Raw genomic sequence first — 21,747 nt, 5'->3', positions numbered from 1 at the left:
GTGTATGTGTGTGCGTGTGTGTGTGTTTTGAAGTCCACACATTTTAAAGTTACTGAGGGTGAGAAACATTGACCTAGGTAATGACTCTTTTCCTAGAGTAGCTGAAGCAGGAAAAGGCAATCAAATTGTCAGGCTCCTTTTATCAAGACTTGGCAGCAAAGACCTTTTGACTTTATATGGTTAAATTCATTTCCTGGGTTACAACCTTGACAGAAATTTCACAGACATCTAGATAAGAAACTTTACAGCAGTGATAAATGAATCCTAATCAAACAGCTAATAGCCCACTGCCAGTGTTAAAGGTGAAAGTATCTTATACCCCCAGTTATTCAAATTGTAGTTTTCCCCACTTTCTCACGAAGGAATGGATCTTTTGCACAGTCCTTGGCGTCCTTGAATTTGAAGGGTTGTTGCTTGTTTAAAAAACTATTTGTTTTTTAAACAAGCTTGTTTAAAACTTCTTGCTAGGTAAGTTGATCTATTTTTAAAAAATGCATGGCTGCCATTCTTAATCAACTCTGGGTGGTTCACTGTAAAGTATAAAACAATAATAAAACAGTAAAACAAACAAAAACAAAAATCTTGCACCGGGAAGTGGAAATGGTCAACCATGCAACAAAGCATAAATCTTGAATTTAAAAAAATAGTTCCATGAACACTCATCCACCTCAAATAAATTCTTTAGAACACCAGAAATACATACCAAAAATATACACATCCAAAACAATATAAGCATTACATACTACAAACCTGCAACTACACATTTTACATTTAAAAAGGCAAAAAACACCATAGTTACAGGTTCCCTACAAGAAGAAAAATAAAACAAGTACATCAACAAAATATTTCTACAAATATATATATATATATATATATATATATCCCCTCTTATTCATATTCAGACACATACACACAATTTCCTTATATTCTTTTACACACACACAAACACACACAAACACACACACACACAGAGAGAGAGAGAGAATGTGTCACAGTCAAAGAAAATTTCTTTATTGCTATTAGGAAGTTTGGAATATCATACGTATACTAACAGATGGAAAACAAACTAGAATTTGGCCAAATAACTAATTATTCACCAATCATTAAAATAAATACTGTTTTAAAATTATATCTGAACAAAGTATATATATATCAATTTTATATTTTGGATCTGGATACAATATAAATAATAAATACTGATATTTTTAAAGTTTTCAGAATGTTGATAAATATGAAACTCACCTTTCATTATGGTTTACTTGCTTTTTAGATCCTTTCAAAAGTTCAAATATGTTATTCAAATCTGTAGAAGCATCTTCTGGAATCTGATTTTTATCTAATTCCCTGAAAATATTTTATTAGTAGATGATTAATATTTCTATCTATCTATATACATCCATCTCCATCCATCCATCCATCCATCCATCCATCCATCCATCCATCCATCCATCCATCCATCCATCCATCCATCCTAGGGACTTCTGTGCCTAAATCAAATCCATCTTGTCAAATAATCAGGAGCAGATCTACATAAGTTCTTGCTCCCACAGGAAATGACAGGGGTTTGGGTCAGAAGATAGGCTTCCTCAGTAATGGTCCCATCACTGAAATATGGATATACAATAACTTTGATTATTAGCAAGGAAAGAAGACGGCCATTGTATTCTTATTTTTTATTGTTGTATTATTAATGATTTATGTATATATGGAGTTTGCTTATGTTGAGATATTTCTGTACTTTGCTCAGTCATTAGACTGAAATAGTCAACTATACTTTAAGCAAGAGGATTTATTTTTTAAAATAAAACATTACAAATTCAGTTTAGGATAGATAAGAGGTAAAAAAAATAGGAGCAAAAAAATGCCACCTATGCTGCCTTGAGTTACTGAACTTAAAACAGGATGTAATTCTAACAGATCAATAAATTCCATTTGTGCATTTTCTTTTCATTATGATTTCCAAGATACCAGTCTATCTTTAGATATATAAATACCAAAGAATTACATGAGTAAAAGCTGGTACTTACCCTTTGATTGTTTGAATTTTATATATGATATTCAAACTAAGACAGCTTTCCAGCTTGTCTTCTATTTCTGCAATGTCCACTAGTTTGTTACGCACCTGTAAACAGTTACAGTAACTATATCATCACTATAGAAAACAGGAAAATGATCAGTGTTAAGTCATGGGACGATGTGGGATAATTAAGAAGTAGTGGTAAATTTTCTACAAGTTGATTACAATAACAATGTGTTAAAAGAGGGTTTTGGAATTTTAATCCTATTTTTTATTATTATTGTTCTTCCTGTTAACTATTTTGTTATAAATATAGATGACAGGTTAACAACTTGCAAATAAAATTAGTTCTTCAGTAGTTTAAAATTCTTTCGGCCTGTTTCATAAGGGTGGGAAACTAATATTATAGTAACATAATCAGCATTCAATTGTGGGGATAATATGTGTATATGTATTAGTCTTTTTTAACGTGTTCTGACCAAGGCTTCCTGAGACAGTAACAACCACACGCTGCTCTCAAAAACTTTTTTTATTATTTCAACGGCTGTGAATTATATGCATTCACATCCTGTAATGAGTCCCAAACAGTTTATGAATAGTCAAACAGAAGTCTGCCAGAGTCTTTTGGGATAAGGCTGATAATCACCCACCTTTATCTCCCTTGAAATGCTACCAATCTAAATTGCCAATTAGCTGTACAAGACCAAATGCAGCACAAAGTCAACATGGAGCTTCAGATTTTAAATCGACCAGAATGAACAAAGTTGCTTCCTGCAAAGGCTCATGTCCCTTTGCTCCTCCTTTATGTCTTATGGGAAGGGACAATCATCTCCAAGCCTTACTCTTGAGTCGCCCCTTTTGTCTTAACTGTTCTTGCCTTCTGGCAGCTGTGCGCAAGCGCACACTGGGATCAGGCTCTTCCTGTTCCGCTGCCTCACTGATGTCAGCTTCTGGAGGCTCCGGAGTCCGCACATAACTCTCAGATGGCCCTGGCCCCATCTCTGTGTCAAACGTAAATCCCTCCTCCGAGCCCTCCCCAGACTCCAGAACTGGCCCCTGTTCTTCCTCACTGTCCCGACTCTGCTGCCAGCTCCACAGGCCGCCTGCGGACCACAACATAACACCTTTTTCTTTTTAATGTCTTATTTGTTTTGTTTTCTAACAGTTTGCCTTTTTCTTCTTATATTTTTATTTCATTTTTTTGTTTCCTACTGCAATATATCCTTCTCATGTTTTTATTATGTGCCATAAACTACCCATTAGAAGGATATAAAGCAAGATGCATTCATTACTCATTACTCATGAAACACTACCTTTCATACCTGAAACTTTTCTAGCATTCTGTTAGCATCAAGGGGAAAATTTAAGTTGTTTGTTACATTTTCAAAAATTACCATTATTGAAAATAAATCCTTATATCTACTTGGCGCATTTTCTTCAATGAATGTGGCTGCAGTGGATGAAAAGGTTATGGCTTCTTCCATTCTGGAAGCATCCAGGAAACACTCAAGCAATTCTCTGGGACGAAAAAATGTTTCCATTAAATATCATTTTCAAAAATACTGGTAGGCAAACAACTTTTATGTGATTTATTATTATTTTTTTGACAAAAGCTCTTTGACAACTTGAAAGTTTTTTACTTTATAATCTTGAGATACTGAAAATGAAGATACTATTTTGAAATTATTGTAACAATACTTTAGTTTCTGTACAAATAAAAATATCACCAACTAATCATATGTCTTATTTGAAAGCTATTTAAAGCCCATTTTATAAAAAGCATAGGTGAAACTCATGCATGATCTTCTGCCTTATTTACTGGATATAAAATCTTTAACTTTTATTCCAGACTTTTTAAAATACAACATTCAAGTAAAATAGTCTTAACTACAAAGCCTAAAGAATGCAGTTGCTATGTTTGCTTTGTATATTTTACATCATGTATATTTTATGTGATGACTCATTTTGAAGATAAGAAAACAGAAAAGGCATTACTTAATTTATCAGAGGTACAATAGTAAAAAAGAAACAAATAAGAAAAAATGCAATCCTATCAAACGTTTTAAAAATAATTTGAGTTATTCCACAGATAATGTTTTTAAAAACTGTTAATCTGTCCAGTGTAGCAGAATAAAATTAAACATGCTTTTCTTTCATTTCCTCTTACTGAGAAATCTGACTAATTAGTCTGCATTTTTGTTAGAACAAAAAGGATGCCCTCTCTGTCCACATATTATATTTACCCAAACTTTAGGACAGGGGTCCCCCATAGCTGGCTGAAGAATTCAGGGAGTTGAAGTCCACAAGTCTTAAAGTTGCCAAGTTTGGAGACCTCTGCTTTAGGTCATAGAGTTTGAACTAAAAACCATGTCCCATGAGAAAAAAATTACCATAACGAAAAGGGAAGATCCTTAAATCTCTTACTAAATTAGTTTTAGGGAAATCAGGAGATCCAGGCAGTTCAAATGATTGATTGCAAGCTTAAGCACTCGACAAGAATCTGACCAACTGGCCATTAAGGGAAATGAGCAGGAGATAAGAGAGGAATTCAAGGTGGGCTGGACTTAAATCTCTTGTGGACATGCAGAGACTCATGACTTATGACATGCTTGACCCTCTCTGGGGCTCATCCTGGTCATCTCCAACACCCATGATGGTGAACCTATGGCACGCATGTTGGAAATGGCACACAGAGCCATTTCTGCTGGCACACGAGTCATCACCCGGAACAGATCCACTGCACAAGCGCGCACGCCCCCTGCCTACTGATTTTCAGGTATCTGTCAGCGGGGCACACGTGGGGGGGGTCTTGCTCACATGCGCAGAGGCATGTGGCGTGGGGTGGTGGTCACGTGCGCATGCACAGAGGTGTGCAGTGTGCATGGGGTGGTCATGTGAGCATTGCATTATGGCTGCAGGCCCATGCACTCTTTCAGCACATGACGATGAAAACGTTAGCCATCACTGTACTACAGTATCTTAGGTAGTGGTGGGATTCAAAACTTTTCACCACTGGTTCTGTGGGTGTGGTTTGGTGGGCGTGGCAGGGGAAGGATACTGTAAAATCTCCATTCCCTCCCGATTTCACTAACCTGCTTTCCAGCTCCGTTCTCCTGTGCAGGGCAACAAAAGAAGACCCAGCCAATCAGCTGGGACTTGGGAGGCAGAGAATAGATGGGGGCAGGGCCAGTCAGAGGTGGCATTTTCTGGTTCTCCGAAGTACTCAAAATTTCCACTACCGGTTCTCCAGAACTGGTCAGAATGCCACCTCTGAACCTAGGTTATATTCAAACCAATAACTTAATGATTGGTATTAAAAAAAATTGGAACTATAGCAGGCAGTTTTAACCCATCCTATTGCCAAATCAAACCAACTTGATTTCTGATTCAAAAACTTGACATTATACAGCATTTCATGCACAATAATAATAATCAATGTTAAGCTGTAATTTAACAACTCTTTGCTGAATGTTAACAATAGGACATAAAATCTACATTTAAGCCAGCATCTCATTGACTAGAAATTCTTGGACAGCTTCTTTTCTTCCTATGGAGACATTGATAATCTAGGAAAAGCCAGCATTGGTGCAACAACAAAAAAAATATGTCATCTTGATTTTACTGACACGGAATCATTCTTTTCCCAAATAGGAACTCAGCTTACATCATAAGTTCTGCTGTCCAATCTTTGTCTTCCTCGTCTGGATGATTCAATGCAGACACAATCTGAGAGAGACTTGGTATAAGAAAGTAGAGGGACCCGGGCTTTAAAAATGGTCTTATATTTTTCCAATAAATAACTGATGCATTATATATCAAAAAATAATATCTGGAATAAAAAAATACATTATTCATTATTATGTAAGATTAGTTGGCTCCAAATGGAAATATGCAAAAAAAAAAAATGGATCTAGGACATTTTCCTATCAAGATTTTCTACCATCAGGTTATTATATTGGGGTTTTTATTCATGGATAACCAGCAGCTAAATGTAAGGGGTAAGTCAAGGATTATTCCAAGATATTTTGGATGAAAGTTGTGTTTTATCCTCTTTCCACAAAAATGTATGTTTAACTCTTTCTTTGTTGTACGATGGCTTTGGTGGAAGGTGCATACTTTGGTTTTATTTGGGTTAGGGCACAGTTCACCAATGTTTCCAGCTTTGTGGACCGGGGGGGGGGGATGTTTGTGCAAACGACCAGCAAGCGTGCACATGCGCATGCAGCTCCATTTGCGAGAACATGCACTTGCCCGCTGCTCATGCACGCTCACCAACCATTTCCATGGTACAGTTGCAAACCCTTCATGTCCCCAACTCCTGGGCCATGGCCCAGTACAAGGCTGTGGCTCTTTGGAACTGGGCCATGTAAGCAGTGGGTGAGCATGCTAACGTGTGCCACTCCACTTGTCTGAGTGGCATGTGTGCATGCTGGTGCACGAAGCTCCATTTATGTGAACAGCAGGTACGTGCATTTGCTGCTTGTGCAAATGGAGTTGCACATGCAAGTGTGTTTGCCTGCTGCTTGTGCAGAACCATTCCCTCTCCCCTCCACAGCTGGCACACCACCACTAGTCTGCAAAGCCAGAAAGATTGAGGACTGCTGGGTTAGGACATAGCCCCCATTTCTCATAATATTGGCTTAGTGACCTCTTAATTTGGGTAGCTATTGCCATATCACTGGCACAGCCAATTTTTCAAAGTTGGTTTTTGGTAAATCACTTGTATGCAAATTAAATACGAGTGGGGCTAGAACTGATTCCTGTGGCAAGCCACTCTTAATGGAAAAGGATTTACTAGTGGTGCCTCTTACAGCAACCTTGAAGTATCATTTTTTTAGCATGTTCCCTAGAAGGCTTGTTACTTTTAGATATGAAATAGTTTTCTTCAGCTTGAGCATCAAACCGTCAAGCTGCACCATGTCATAAACTCAGTGGTGGGATTCAAATAATTTAACAACTGCTTCTCTGCCCTAATGACTGGCTGGGTGAGCGTGGCCATGGTGGGCATGTCCAGGGGTTGTGACAGGCAGCACTCGGCCTCCTGCACCCCCTGGAAGCAAAAATGGGCCGTGGGGGGGCACCCCCTCCTGGTGGCCCATTTTGGGCCTAGTGGGCCTCCCTGCAGCTTCCTGGGAGCAAAAAGGGGCCACAGGAGAGCTGTGCCGCACCCCCCACACCCCGTTTTGGGCCTAGCAGGCCTCCCTGCATTTACCTGGAAGCCAAAATGAAGTGCGGGGGGACTCCTGGAAGGGGCGGGGTGAGGCGGGGCCAGCTAGCAATGTAACAACGGGTTCGGCTGAAGTGGTGAGAACTGGTTGAATCTCACCACTACATAAGCTGCAGTCAAATCAATAAAAGCCATGGAACTTTTAGTCCTTTTTGGAAACCGACTTCAATTAATAAAGTGAGAGCCACAACTTGCTCGCAGGACTTTCTTTTGATACACAATGCCTTACATTGGGAGAAAACCTTGAAGTAATTGGACAAAAATTGAAAACCAGGAATAACTTGATTAGGAATATAATGGGAACAGGCTGGGAAGCACAAGCAAAAACACTGCATATAGTGGCACAATCACTAATACACTCTGTTGCTGAATACTGTGCACCTGTACAGGGAATAAATTGTCACACAACAAGATTAATGTGCACCTAATCACCACAATGAGAACAGTATCCGGAATCGTTAAGTCCACACCGCTCTATTGGTTCCATGTTCTTTTTAATATTGACCCTCATGATCTCAGGCGACAACAACAGACAGTCCAAAAGGGGAGTAAGATAAACATGCCGTTGACTCCTAAAGATCTTCCAATACATAAAGTATTAGGTTCTTTACCTCTCACCAGGCTTAAATTTAGGAAACCAATTGGGGATAACATAACACAGTCTTATGATCTGATGAAAAATGGCAATGAAAGATGGGAGAATTTTAATAGCTACAACCAAACAGATCATGCAGATCCAACAAAACCATTTCCAGGAATGGAGTTGTTTCAAAAAATATGGAGCCCCTTGAATTGAATCAAGGCAAAGTTCTTTAAGTGGGGAATAGCCAAGAGCCCACGATGTGGTGCTCCGGAAAAAAACTGTAACACACATATATAGGTCAAGAATGTTTCCTCAGGAAATGTCAAGGCAGCTGGGATGTCTCAACGCAGCTGCACCAGAAGCAGTTAGATGGTTAGCTTCCTTAGATATCAAATTATAACATATATCCCACTGCAATTCTATGGCCCCTTATTATGGTGAATTTATTATGGTTTAATCTTAATTTAATACTTTATCTCTTAGATTGTATTCTTCACATATCTGTCTGTCTGTCTGTCTATCTATCTATCTATAGACAGACAGACAGACAGACAGACAGACAGACAGATATGTGGAGAATACAATCTAAGAGAGAAAATATTAAATATCTATCTATCTATCATCTATCTATCTATCTATCTATCTATCTATCTATCCATACACACACACACACACACACACATACATACATACATACATACATTTTCTGAAGCTTTGTATATCAGTGATTGCACGGCCTCTGTAGATGCCATACTTTAAATAAATAAATAAAACCTGAAGCCTAGCTAACTAATATAACTAACTAATATAAGCAGTAGCATATCATGGGAATGTGATTAAAAATCAAGCATTCTGGTCTTCTAAACTATTCTCATTATTGTCCATGCCTTAGCATATAAAATAGATAACCGCATTATGGCAAAGCACAAGTTAACTCTCTCTCTTACTGATGTGCTATCATCATTAGGGAAGTAATGAAACATCTGCAACAAAACAACCATGCTCAGAGGTTGCCAAGAAGCCAACAAAAGGACAATGCTTTTCATGCTATAAAGCAGGGGTCCCCAACCACCGGGCCGCGGACCGGTACCGGTCCGTGGATCACTTTGCACCGGGCCGCAAAGAAATAAAAATAAAAAATAAAATAAAAATGGCGGCTTTCTTCGCCTTCGGTGAATGCTGCTGGGATCAGGGATCAAGTACACAAATGAAAGAAGGGGAGGGAGGAAGCAACCAAAGCCTGTCCTGCTCTCCGGCTCAGCGGCTTCGGTTTCCTCCCGCCTCGTTCCTCTCTCAGTCGCTCTCTTGCTCCTCCACCAGCCCAGGAAGAAACTGCTTCAAAGAAGCCGGCAGGGTGGCTTTTCCTGTCGGCGCAGCTCCCACGAGCGCCCGTTCACCCCCACCCCACTGCCAATCAATCCAGGTTCAATCCAGTGCTCCGTTCTGCCTGCCTGCCTGCCTTCGTTTCTGGTTGTTTCGGAGAAGCTTCGGCTGAGAATAATAACCATTCGCCTCTTTTTCTCAGCTGAAGCTTCTCCGAAACAACCAGAAACGAAGGCAGGCAGGCAGGCAGGCAGAACGGAGCACTGGATTGAACCTGGATTGATTGGTGGGGGTGGGGGTGAATGGGCGCTTCGGAGGAGCTGCGCCGACAGGAAAAGCCACCCTGCCGGCTTCTTTGAAGCAGTTTCTTCCTGGGCTGGTGGAGGAGCAAGAGAGCGACTGAGAGAGCAACGAGGCAGACACCTGAGGGATGAGGCTGAGGGAGGGAGGGAGACACCTGAGGGATGGGGCTGAGGGAGGCAGGGCCGAGAGGCGGGGCTTCTCAGCTGTCCTGCAGGGACTTGTCCTGAGCCGCAGAGACAGCCGTGGGCCGCCGCCGCCCAGCGCTCAGTTTTGAAGGCGTTCCTCAGCCCGGCGCAGTTCCTGAATCTGCAGCTGAAACCCTTTTAAATGTCCCAATAGAAGAGAATATCTGTCGCTCAGGGTTGCAATGAGGAGGTATTGGCGCTCCCTGAACTTGGTGGTTTGCTGGCAGACATTTTATTACCCGACTAGGTAACAACATCAGATGTTACCTAGTCAGGTAATGAAACGTCTGCATGCAAACCACCAAACTCGGACTCCTTCTCCCCCCCCCCCCTCCTTGAAAAAGTGTTTCTGCGTGAAACTGGTCCCTGGTACAAAAAAGGTTGGGGACCACTGCTATAAAGTAAGTCTTATTTATTTAGCCAAGCACAACAATTGTTTTCAGCACATTATTGAATGAAGTCAGGAAGATGATCTTCAAAAAGAAAGGAATGAAAAAGATCTTACCTTGAATCACTTAATGCAAAATCAATGGTTTTCAGCAAGTTTATATTGAATTTTTCAAATTGTTCCTAAAAAGAAATGTAAGTATTTCACTTTGAAAAAAAATAACACCTCTGATATATCACTCTTCTAGTACCAACAAACCCCAAACTATTCAGAATTCACAACTTCTACATACTTCAAATATACGTATAATTCCTTTTCTATTTATAATATGATGTATATGTATTATTTTTTTAATAACCATGCCTTCTGGTGGAACCCTTTTTTCCTTCCAGAGTTGTGAGTACGAAATCCTTGCAGTTGTTAATATGTGTAACATAATATATCTATCTGTTTTATTGCATTTTTGTGTTATTATACCTAATAAAAAAGTTTCCGGATTAAATTCAATTTTCTGATTCGTGATTTTTTCTATCCATTGTCTAATTGTATTCCAATATTTTTTCATTTCCCCTGGCATGTCCACCAGGTATGAAAATAAGTGCCTTTTTCTTTTCCACATTTCCAACAATTTGGGTCTGAATTAAACATTTTTGCCAATCTAGCGGGAGGAAGATGCCATCTGTAGAACATTTTGTATTGATTTTCCTTGTATTCTGTGGATGATCCCCACATTCTCTCCCAATTTTTCAGGTCTATATTATGGCCAACATTTTCGCCCATACCACCATCGTCTCTTTGACCACCTCCTCTTCTATTTTAAAATCTAGTAGAAAGTTATATATACTTGAAATCATTTTCTTTTCCATTTCTTGTAGAATTTTATCTAATTGATGCTTTTCCATGCAGAAACCAAATTGTTCTTTGTCCTTCTGATATCTCGCCTGGATTTGCATGTATGGCCACCAATCTATCTTTATATTTCGTTGCTGTAATTCTTGTTTCGTTTTTAATCTTCCTTGTGGGTCTAATAGGTCTTTGTAACTCCTCTTTTTCCCCAGATCCATTGCGTTTGGGTATATTTGTGCTTCCATAGTTGACAACCAGTTCAGTATTTTAGTATAATGATTCTTTTTAATCTTGTTCCATGTCTGAATTAATGAATCTGTAATCATGTGTCTCTGAAAATATACATGCTGTTTACATTTCCCATCCCATATGCCACCCTCTCTGCAAGTCGTGACCCTCTATCAACAATGCTCTTCTATTTTCCAGGTTGATCCAATCTTTAATAGATTGTATAGAGATGGACAGGCTAACGATGAAAACAAAAGAGAAGATTCAATTTATTATAGGGCCTGGGATGCCTGGTATGAGTGGTTTAGAAATAAAAAGAAAATAAAATGGCAATTAGGAAAAGAATGAGGGAAGATGTAAAGATGTAAATATACCATGAGATGTAAGGATAAAAGATATTGATTTATAGTAAGAGTAAGATGTAATGGTACAGGAATAAGTAAATACATATACTGAACAATGTGAGGAAATGCAAAAGATGTCTTGATGTCGATAACAATGTATAAAGTTTTGTTTTATGTTTTTTAAAATTTGGAAAATTAATTAAAAATTTATATAATATGATGTATGTGTGTATATTATATTGTATCAGTTGGTAGGTAATAAACTATTTAATGAATTAAATGGGGACAATGTATAGATTACAGCAGAATGTCCATTACGTCTGAATACAATCTTTGGATGTCTCTTCTATTACTTTATATGTGTGTAAATAGTAAATATGATTTTATACATGTGCAGAACCTGACAATTCTATATTAATAAATATTATTAATTATATTAACAATGCTATTATAACAAATGCTATTTAACACACTTAAACTAACACAATCCCATTCAGAGTAGGGACTTGTGAAGTATTTGAAAGGGACACTTTGCAAACTATGACAATCCAAGCACTAAAGCAAGTTTGTTCTCCCAGACTTTTGTGGCTCCTCCAAAGGCTGTCCACAGACATCTGTGTCTGTTGTTCATGCACGCACACACACTTTGCCTTATGGCCCTGAGGTCAGCCCTAACACACTTTGAAAAGGGTTCTTTTCAGTGGTGGTATTCGACCAGTTCTGCCTGGTTCTGGAGAGCCGGTAGCGGCGATGAGCAGTGGAGACCGAACCGGTTCTGCTCTGTGGTTGGCCCGCCCGCCCGGGCTCCCATACTCACTTTTATGGCCAAAATTCAAAGTGCAGCTGCTTTGCACGGTGCAGACTACCATCGTGCAGGCTTGCAGGAGGCAAGTTAGAACACCTCTGCGCATGTGCAAAGTGCGTGTTTGGCGTGTGTGTGCACTCAAAGTATGTGCATGTGTGCAAAGCGTGGCCGCCAAGCCACGCCCACCCAACCGGTGGCAACTTTATTTGAATACCACCACTGGTTCTTTTCAAATGCTTTGCATAGCCCAAGTTTTCAACAATCTAATAATACAGAACCATGGGCATAATGATCTCAAAACAAACGTTGCTTCCAGACATTATCATATAAATGATGCGAGACATTTGTCAGGGATATAACAAGCTGCAGAACAAAAAGCATAAATAAAATACTTTCATAAATGTCCTTGATTTAATTTAAGAACCAAACTATTGTGTGTATCATAATCATTACACCTAGTGTTTCTCAACAGTAGCCGCTTTAAGATGCGTGGACTTCAATTCCCAGAATTCTCCAGCCAGCATTACAATTACCATTGCCTTTAATTTCCCTTTCAAAAGAAAAGCCTCTAGATCAGCGTTACACATTGGCCACACCCATGCCCAGTTTACCAAAGGGGAAAAAAGTCATAATACGTCATGTGACATTGCAAGTTTGACACCCCTGCTTTAGATTAACAATATAAAAATCAGTCTTATACTCACCAAATTGTCAGTAGATACAGGAGTATATAACTGGCTCTGGCACAAATATGCTCTACCCAAGAATTGGTTAACAGGAGCTTTTCCTTTAAAGTACATTTGTAGGCAGTCATGGCTTATTTCAGGAAGACCCATCTAAAAGTAAACGTATTTCATTTTTTAAAAAAGAAGATCTAGTCCAGGGGTGTCCAACCTTGGCAACTTTAAGACTTGTGGACTTCAACTCCTGGCTGAGGAATTCTGGGAGTTGAAGTCCACAAGTCTTAAAGTTGCCAAGGTTGGACACCCCTGATCTAGTCAATATTAATAAACGGCATGCTATCCCCAGGAAAGTGAACGCGCTGTTACCTGATATGCTTGTTCTGCACATAAGACATATAAGTCAAAAGAGAAACTCTCCAAGGAATCAAGGGCGGATTTTCCATCGTGTGCTGATTTGATCAACTTGTAAGTACTTTTCAAAGCATCAACATCTTTAAAAAAAAATTAGATGAAAAGTATTTTTTAACATTTAGTCATATTGATAATGAAAATAATTTTGAGGAAGGCTAATTAGAAGCTTGAGGAATAAGCCTGAGAGAGAGTTGATATCATGCTTGAGCCCCAGAAGCAATATTATGGTTTTTATAAAAAAAAAAAAAAACACCAATGAGTTTTTCTTCATTAACCTTTATTTCAAAGATTTCTTCTAGTAGCCTTCTAGGCAAGCCAGAGTATATCCAAACGCCACACAAAACACAGTAACAAGAACATTTGCTCTTTAACTGTTGCCAAGCAACTTTGAAGAGATGCTTATTCGAAGCATCATCAACGAAAAGCACTCTTTGAAGCGTTTGCATAGCCTTAATCCATTTACTCAATTCAACTGGTTTTCAAGATTTGTGCCACACATTGAAGCATAAACTAAAACTATCAGCTGGGCCTACAAACTATACTGAACTAAAATGTGGTTGGCAAAGCAACTGGTTAAATTGTATCATGCAAACAGAGACATATAGCATTATGCTTCATTAGTCTTGCCTAATTAAAAAAGACTGCTATAGACATCGATCTATCGCAAAGGAGAATTTGTATGACCAATGCATAGATTGAAAATAATTACTGGAAACAACCTCTAACCTTTTCTGTCAAGTAGAAATGGGATTAAATGAGTTTCCAAGAATGTTGACAGTTGGAAACAATGCTTTGCATGCAAGGAAACTAAAAAATAATTTGTATATTCATTATGTAAATAGATATTCAATTATCTATGACAAGCGATCAGCATCTTAACTTGTCAAATATTATCCTTACCTTCCACCTCCCCATATATCATAAATTTATATGGTGCAAAACATTATGAACTTGGACAAAAGAGCTTATGTAAAGAAAGTCTACCTCAACTAAGAATAAATAAGTACCTGAATCTTACTTCTCTGGATCTTACTTCTCTGTAAACATGCTTTTGATTATAGGAAAACACCCCCTTTTTTAATGTCTGGAAGAAAACTTTAACAGTCTACTACACAATAAATACTAAAAAAAATTACTTTGTTGTTTCTCAGCATCTGACAGTTGCTGCCTAATCAATATCTCCATGCCTTTTCAGCTATTTTTTTCAGACTTTGTTCAGCACCTGCTGGAAGAAAAGAAAAAAACAATCCAGGATGAAAAGCAAAATAATACTTTAGGTTCTTTTACCAGCCATTTTGCAAGACTATTTGGGATTTTGATCTGCACTCATTGAGATCTGGCTGTATTTTTGAGTAATTATATATAGTTCCAATACAAGATAATATATATGTGTAACTCAGGGTTGAAATGTGGAGTTCTTGCTGCTCTCTGAGCTTATTTTCTTTCTTGCAGATGTTTCATTACCCAATGAAGTAACATCCACAGTGTAAGTGAGTGTGGGGTTTTCTCCCTGCCTATATACAATCAGTGTTACACACTCACTTGCACTGAGGATGTTACTTAGTTGGGTAATGAAACACCTGCAAGGAAAACAACTAAGCTCAAAGAGCACCAACAACTCCACAGTTCAACTCGTGAGTTATCTCCTTGGTAGTTCCTCAATCCTCGGTATTTGTTCCTTAATTAGGATAGTCTCTTCCGCTTAATTGTTTGCCTGATGTTAATCTCTACTTATTGGGTATTGACTTCTAGTGAGAAGGTGTTCTGGTCTTTTTGTTTCCTCCTTAGCTTTTTTTTTTATTATCTACTTTGAATGCTGTCTAAAATCTGGTTTAGGTCTGCCTATGGTTGGCTGCTAATGATGTTAGCAGGATGAGAAATACGCCATCCAGTGGCAAATCTATTTATTTATTTAGTCAAGTGATTATAAGATAACAAGTATAAGTATATAGTTATGAATACATGCAATGGATACATGTAAGAAAAGAAACAACAGAACAGGGACCGTAGGCACATTGGTGCGCTTATGCACGCACGCCCCCTACAGACCTCTTAGGAAAGGGGTGAGGTCAATAATAGACCGTCTAAGGTTAAAGTTTTACTATATATTATCTATCTATCTATCTATCTATCTATCTATCTATCTATCTATCTATCTGTGTATGTGTGTATGTGTGTATGGTATGTGTGTATGTGTATATATATTATATATTATATTATATTATATTATATTATATTATTATATTATTATATTATATTATATTATTATATTATATTATATTATATTAATTATATTATATTATATTATATTATATTATATTATATTATATTATATTAATTATATTATATTATATTATATTATTATATTATATTATATTATATTATATTAATTATATTATATTTATATGATTTATATTTATATGATGATTTATCTATAACAACATATTGCAAAGTATGACTCATACCATCAAGCATTCAGGTTTGTTGCTTGGAGCTTATTTGAGCAGTTATATCTGCGTGCGTGTGTGCGTGTGTGTGTCCACGTGCACCCACCTCTACAGACGCACAGAGGTTACCTGCTTGGATTACTCATCAGCTCTGCTGCCGCTCTCCTCGGCGTCTTCTTCAGTCCTACCCGCCCCCGACGGCCAGTCCAGCACCGTCTCCACTCGTTCCTGTGCCGGTACTATAAGCGGACCTGCCCCGGCTTCGCTGCCGAGGCGCTCCGGGACTGGCTCTCCGCTACGCCGGGCGCAACTCCAAGCGCCGCGCGCCGCCGCGTCCCTCGGTCTCTTAGCAACGCGCCGCTCCTAAGTGATTCATTCAGCCTGCTCGCTTCCCTACGGGATCCTTGAGAAGCCAGAATTCCTTCCCAAGCGAACGGTTTCCCCCCCCCCCTTCCCCCGCCCCGATAGACGTAAATAACTGCAGAGATTTAGAGATTCTGCTTGTCGCTTTAAGCCAGGGGCCTCCAACCTTGGCCACTTTAAGCCTGGAGGACTTCAACTCCCAGAATTCCCCAGCCAGCTTTGCTGGGATTCTGGGAATTGAAGTCCCCCAGGCTTAAAGTGGCTAAGGTTGGAGGCCCCTGCTTTAAGCTGTTACTTAAAATACCCGGGAAAGCTGAGAGAAAATAGAATTGAGACAAAAATGTTAGAAGCAATTTTTTAAGGGGTGGGTTAACTTATTCCTAAGAATGTTAGTAGCAGTCCGATCTAGTCGTGACACACTGGGGACCCTGTGAAAATGACTTAAGAAAGCTCTAAGCTAGTATTTCTTCACTTCAACTACTTTTAAGTTGTGTGAACTTCAAAGCCCAGAATTCCCTAGCCAGCCTGCTTTTGTGGTTCAAAAGCATTGCTTTACTGCAGGCAAGGATGGGGAACGATGGCCCCTTTAGGGTTTGTGGACTTCAACTCCCAGAATTCCATGGCTGGTTCAGGAATTCTGGGAGTTGAAGTCTACAAGTCATTAAGAAGCCAATGTTCCCCACCACCAAGAATCTATTCAATGTCAATATTCTGTGCGAGAGGATGAGAGACAGATAAAGATGGTTGCCAATAATTGTGAAATCATTCTTACACCGTTATTGCAGTCTGGGATTTTGCTAAGGGAAAGAGAATGGCATACAAGAATCTTACACAATGCAGACGGACGGTATAGTCCAATGTCAATATTACTGGAGGGTATAGTTTCCTACTAAAAAATCTCTCTTACAATCTTTTGCATAAACTTACTTTGTCTCAAACTGAAGCAGATTTATTGATTCAAAGACTCTATTGAGCTCTTCTTCGTGGGCAGAGGCACTGGTGCACTACGGTATTCCTATCATGGAGTGTAGATTATCTTTATGCAAGGGTTATAAGGAGTGGTGGTATTCAGCAGGTTCTGACCAGTTCTGGAGAATCGGTAGTGGAAATTTTGAGTAGTTTGGAGAACTGGAAAATATCATCTCTGACTGGAGCTTTACTTTAGAGAACCGGCACCATATCACCTCTGACTGGAGCTTTACACCCCTTGTATCCTTCCCCTGCCACGCCACCAAGCCACACCCACAGAACCTGTAGTAAAAAAATTTGAATCCCACCACTGGTTATAAGGGTAGGGATAGCCCTCTTATCAGGTCCACAAAACAGACAATCTGCCTTTTGATGCCTTTAAATGAGGCCTGTGTTCTATATGCATATTTATAATCCAACAAATATTACAAAAAATAAAATATGCCTAATGTTTTACTCCTCAGAGAATGAAAACCAGAATAGCTTGACTGTTGGCCATATGGCCATAATCAAGATTAGATTTTGATTTTCAGTTGCTTGGTTTCTGGAACTTTTTTTTCTTGGAGAATTGGAGAATGAGAGGAATAAGTCGTCTAAAAGATGAAATCATGACTTTATAAAGAAGCAGATTCTCTTTATGCAAGGGCTATTTACATAAGAATTAATTCCATTAAAAATGAGAATGATAAATTGATACGTTCATGGTTAATAACCTTTTATCCACTAGTGACTTACAGTAATACTACTCAGTTATCACTGAAATGGTATGCCTGCCCTCATTATTATTATTTTGGCACAGCAGTAGTTTGAGGACCAGGAAAGAAGCCAAAGTTCATTAATTGGGAAATGAGCATTGGGATAGCTAAATCCTACATCAAAGATTATCCATTTGAATAACTTTAGTAATAGAGAGAAAAAAGAAAGAGAGACTTTAATCTTAAATTTTGTCTGTTATCATTCAATCTTAGAGCTATTGTTTGATATGTCTTTTTTATGTGGCAGCAGTATGCAGGTTTCTTTTACTACAAAAAGCAAACCTTAAAGTGAAGCATAGTTTACTAACAAGCATCCTGTACAGTAAATACAATATTATCAGATTTCAAGAGCTGTTTGTTAACAGTTGATGATGGTAGCTTTGTATGGATGAGAGAATCATGCAGATGTTAATCTGCATTGACATGCATCCTTGCCTTCCATCCTTTCTTTATGATAAAATTATTGGAGATGAAGGCACTGCCACCAGCAACTATGGCTTTGGGCTATGGTTCCTTGTAATTGCATCAAACATCATGTTTCCAAAAAAAAAAAAAAAAAAAAAAAAAAAAAAAAAACATAACCAAAAAAAAAAAAAAAAAAAAAAACCCCCCCCACCACCCCCCCCCCCCCACCCCCCCCCCCCCCCCCCCCCCCCCCCCCCCCCCCCCCCCCCCACAACCCCCCCCCCCCCCCCCCCCCCCCCCCCCCCCCCCCCCCCCCCCCCCCCCCCCCCCCCCCCCCCCCCACCCCCCCCCCCCCCCCCCCCCCCCCCCCACCCCCCCCCCCCCCCCCCCCCCCCCCCCCCCCCCCCCCCCCCCCCCCCCCCCCCCCAACACCCCCCCCCCCCCCCCCCCCCCCCCCCCCCCCCCCCCCCCCCCCCCCCCCCCCCCCCCCCCCCCCCCCCCCCCCCCCCCCCCCCCCCCCCCCCCCCCCCCCCCCCCCCCCCCCCCCCCCCCCCCCCCCCCCCCCCCCCCCCCCCCCCCCCCCCCCCCCCCCCCCCCCCCCCCCCCCCCCCCCCCCCCCCCCCCCCCCCCCCCCCCCCCCCCCCCCCCCCCCCCCCACCCCCCCCCCCCCCCCCCCCCCCCCCCCCCCCCCCCCCCCCCCCCCCCCCCCCCCCCCCCCCCCCCCCCCCCCCCCCCTCCCCCCCACCCCCCCCCCCCCCCCCCCCCCCCACCCCCCCCCCCCCCCCCCCCCCCCCCCCCCCCCCCCCCCCCCCCCCCCCCCCCCCCCCCCCCACCCCCCCCCCCCCCCCCCCCCCCCCCCCCCCCCCCCCCCCCCCCCCCCCCCCCCCCCCCCCCCCCCCCCTTATCTATCAGTAGAATCAACTGGTTGTGAATGGTTATCCTTTAAGATGGAAAGCCTTAATATAACTGATCTCTTCTCAGTATACTTACCCAAGCATGTTTTAGAGAAGGAAAATATTTCACAGATGAACAGTACCAAATGAAAACTCTATCAGAGATAAATGGGATATTGCCAAACACTACTGCTAGTGTTTAATTCCATCATTCAAAGACAATGCAAACAGAAATGTATGCGTGCAGTGTTGCAGAAGCAACCACCCTCTTCTAAAGTTTAAAAATGTAACCCCTCCATTAGAAACAAAAGTCCCCCAAGAATGAGAAGAAATCCTTTGTAAGAACAAAAGAAAAATTCTGCTACCTCCTGAATCACTCATTGCTGGCTTCCCTCCATGCTATTCCTAGCCACACCCAAACTCTTGCAAGCCCTAAAATGTTATAACCAAGAGAGTCTGGGGAAGGGGGTTTGACTGGAGACTTCTGTAAGAAGGAAAGGGGCAATATTTCAGGGGAACGTGGAAGGAAAGAGACTCACCCCAGGCCAATCGCCACCTAATCCCTGAACCAAGTCCTGCTTTTTGCTAGAAGAAGGGGTACCTACTCAAGTAGAATACAGAGTCCTCCCAGATGTGAGCAGTTTGAAAATCATTGGCAAGTGCAGGAGACTGTAAGAAAGACTCTGTATTTTGCCGGGAAGTATGGGGAACTCTACATCAGGCTGTTCGGGGGCAGAGGTGGTGGCTGGGGTGGGATGGGTGGTGGGGAGGTGGCAGAGGCCAGACATATCCCATTTTCACACACACCACTGCCACTCTCAAACGGCCCAAACACTGGTGTTACCCCTGAATGGCCTGAATTCTGAAGAGTGTGGAACTCAGTGTCAGCAGCGACAGCAAATGGAGAGAAAATGGGAAGGTCCCAGCCATCACCGCCATTCTGCATTCTGTCCACCTGCTCGCTTGCCTGCCTGGCTCTCCCTCTGACTTCCCGCAGCAAGTTGTCCCTAGGGCGAATTGGCCATGCTGAGTTGTCCTACAATGAAGTGGTGGCTGTGAGTCGACAGAGGCAACTTGGCAGTGGCAAGCTGGCCATGGCGAGTTGTTCTACTCCCTGGGTGTCAACTCATAAAATATTTCTATGGTCTTTTTAGAGTTGCCAACAGAAAGAGAGGGGGGAGCAGTGCAACAGCTTGCAAAACCGAAACTGCATTCCATAAATGTTTTCAAAGATAGCAACTAGGTGACTGAAGTTTTTGCTGTGCAAAATTCTAACTGGAGAGCATGATTGATGACTCTTGGCTATGGATGTGTCCCATTGGAGAATATGAATTACGATATACTCAGGGGGTGGGGAGAAAACCAGGATCAAGGGTGACAATGAATTATGTGTCTCAGAGTCAGCTACACCCAGGCAGTGCTGGCATGTTAACTCCCAATGAATCCTTCGAAGTTTTGGAAGTTTGGCTCGAGACTCATGATTTAAATGGGGTGACTGCTGGAATCCTGACAGCCAGCCAACTCTGAAACACATAACTCATTGTCACCAGTACCAAAAGAATTGTTTTCTAGCCTGGTGCCTTAACCATTAGACCAAGCTGCCTCTCCACTTATGTCAACCCTTCAGTTAGGTTTAGTGTAAGTTAAATCAGATGCAAGCAAATTAATTCATTTCTAGGTTGACGAGTCAACTGGTCCACCAACCCATTTACAAAAGAAAAGATAGCCAGAGAAGCAGGGATTTCGGTCTTCTTCACAGCCAAAAGAAAATTGAGGAGCAGGAGTACAGAGCAAATGGAATAGGAACCAGGAAAACCTTTTTGAACCAGAAGTTTGTGAAACAAAAAAACATCATTTCAGGTTGTTTGCTTCCTCCACTTTCACCAAGGCACTGCACATTGCCTGTAGGCAGGACATAGGCAATGTAAGGGAGAAAACACACTTTCAGAATGGAGTCCTTAAAGGTGTCCTCAGCAGCAAGGAGATGGTCAAATAACAGTTGGTAGTATGCAAGCATATCAGCTGGAAATGATTAGTAAAAGATGCAGAGGTTGATTTGGCAGCTTTTCGTCTGTCATAAGAAATTGCTTTCAGGCACTCTTCTTGAAATCTAGAGAGCTGCTTCTCTGACTCTGTAGATAAGTTTAGCCACCACCAAGCAGCAGAAGTTGCAGAAAACAATGTCCATATTACCAACTTTGCAGCAGTAAAAGGTTATATATAAATAATGAAGTAGAACTCTTACGATATACAGAAGCTCTGTAGCTCAGCCTTTATCGTTTCAGTTTGAGGACACTAGCTGTGCTGGTCTTGCTCCATCAGAAGATGGAGGTTGATAAGCATTAGAATAAGCATCTTGCTAAAATACTTTAGCCATTTTCTTCTCTTTGATGTTAGACAACAAATAGAGAAAACTCTCTTGCTATGCTATCATTTAATGTTTGTCTGGATTTTGGCAGCCTCTGCATGGTAGTTATTATATTTTGACTCCTGGACTATCTTTGATATTGCTGTCTATGAACATGATATTTCTACTCAGTTGAACTGTTCCATTTGCCATGAGGCAGCTTCT

At 41.0% G+C, this 21,747-nt stretch overlaps 1 protein-coding gene across 1 annotated transcript in view; it reads right to left on the bottom strand.

Moving 5' to 3' along the window:
* CFAP46 (cilia and flagella associated protein 46) overlaps positions 1 to 16,089 on the bottom strand; it is a 107,410-nt gene extending 91,321 nt beyond the window's left edge. The window contains exons 1-9 of the mRNA XM_087964261.1: positions 15,920 to 16,089; positions 14,480 to 14,568; positions 13,299 to 13,423; positions 12,954 to 13,085; positions 10,144 to 10,208; positions 5,682 to 5,846; positions 3,412 to 3,535; positions 2,028 to 2,122; positions 1,243 to 1,344 (exon numbers count right to left, since the gene is read on the bottom strand). Coding sequence (XP_087820387.1) covers positions 1,243 to 1,344; positions 2,028 to 2,122; positions 3,412 to 3,535; positions 5,682 to 5,846; positions 10,144 to 10,208; positions 12,954 to 13,085; positions 13,299 to 13,423; positions 14,480 to 14,528 — 857 coding nt within the window. The 5' untranslated portion in view covers positions 14,529 to 14,568; positions 15,920 to 16,089. The remainder of the gene's footprint in view (positions 1 to 1,242; positions 1,345 to 2,027; positions 2,123 to 3,411; positions 3,536 to 5,681; positions 5,847 to 10,143; positions 10,209 to 12,953; positions 13,086 to 13,298; positions 13,424 to 14,479; positions 14,569 to 15,919) is intronic.
* Between the last annotated feature and the right edge of the window lie 5,658 nt (positions 16,090 to 21,747).

This window comes from Notechis scutatus, chromosome 4 (genome assembly GCF_049901735.1).
Source record: "Notechis scutatus isolate UNSWTSFEM ecotype Mainland chromosome 4, rNotScu1.2, whole genome shotgun sequence".
Lineage (NCBI taxonomy): Eukaryota > Metazoa > Chordata > Lepidosauria > Squamata > Elapidae > Notechis > Notechis scutatus.
This window is presented reverse-complemented; position numbering and strand designations above follow the sequence as displayed.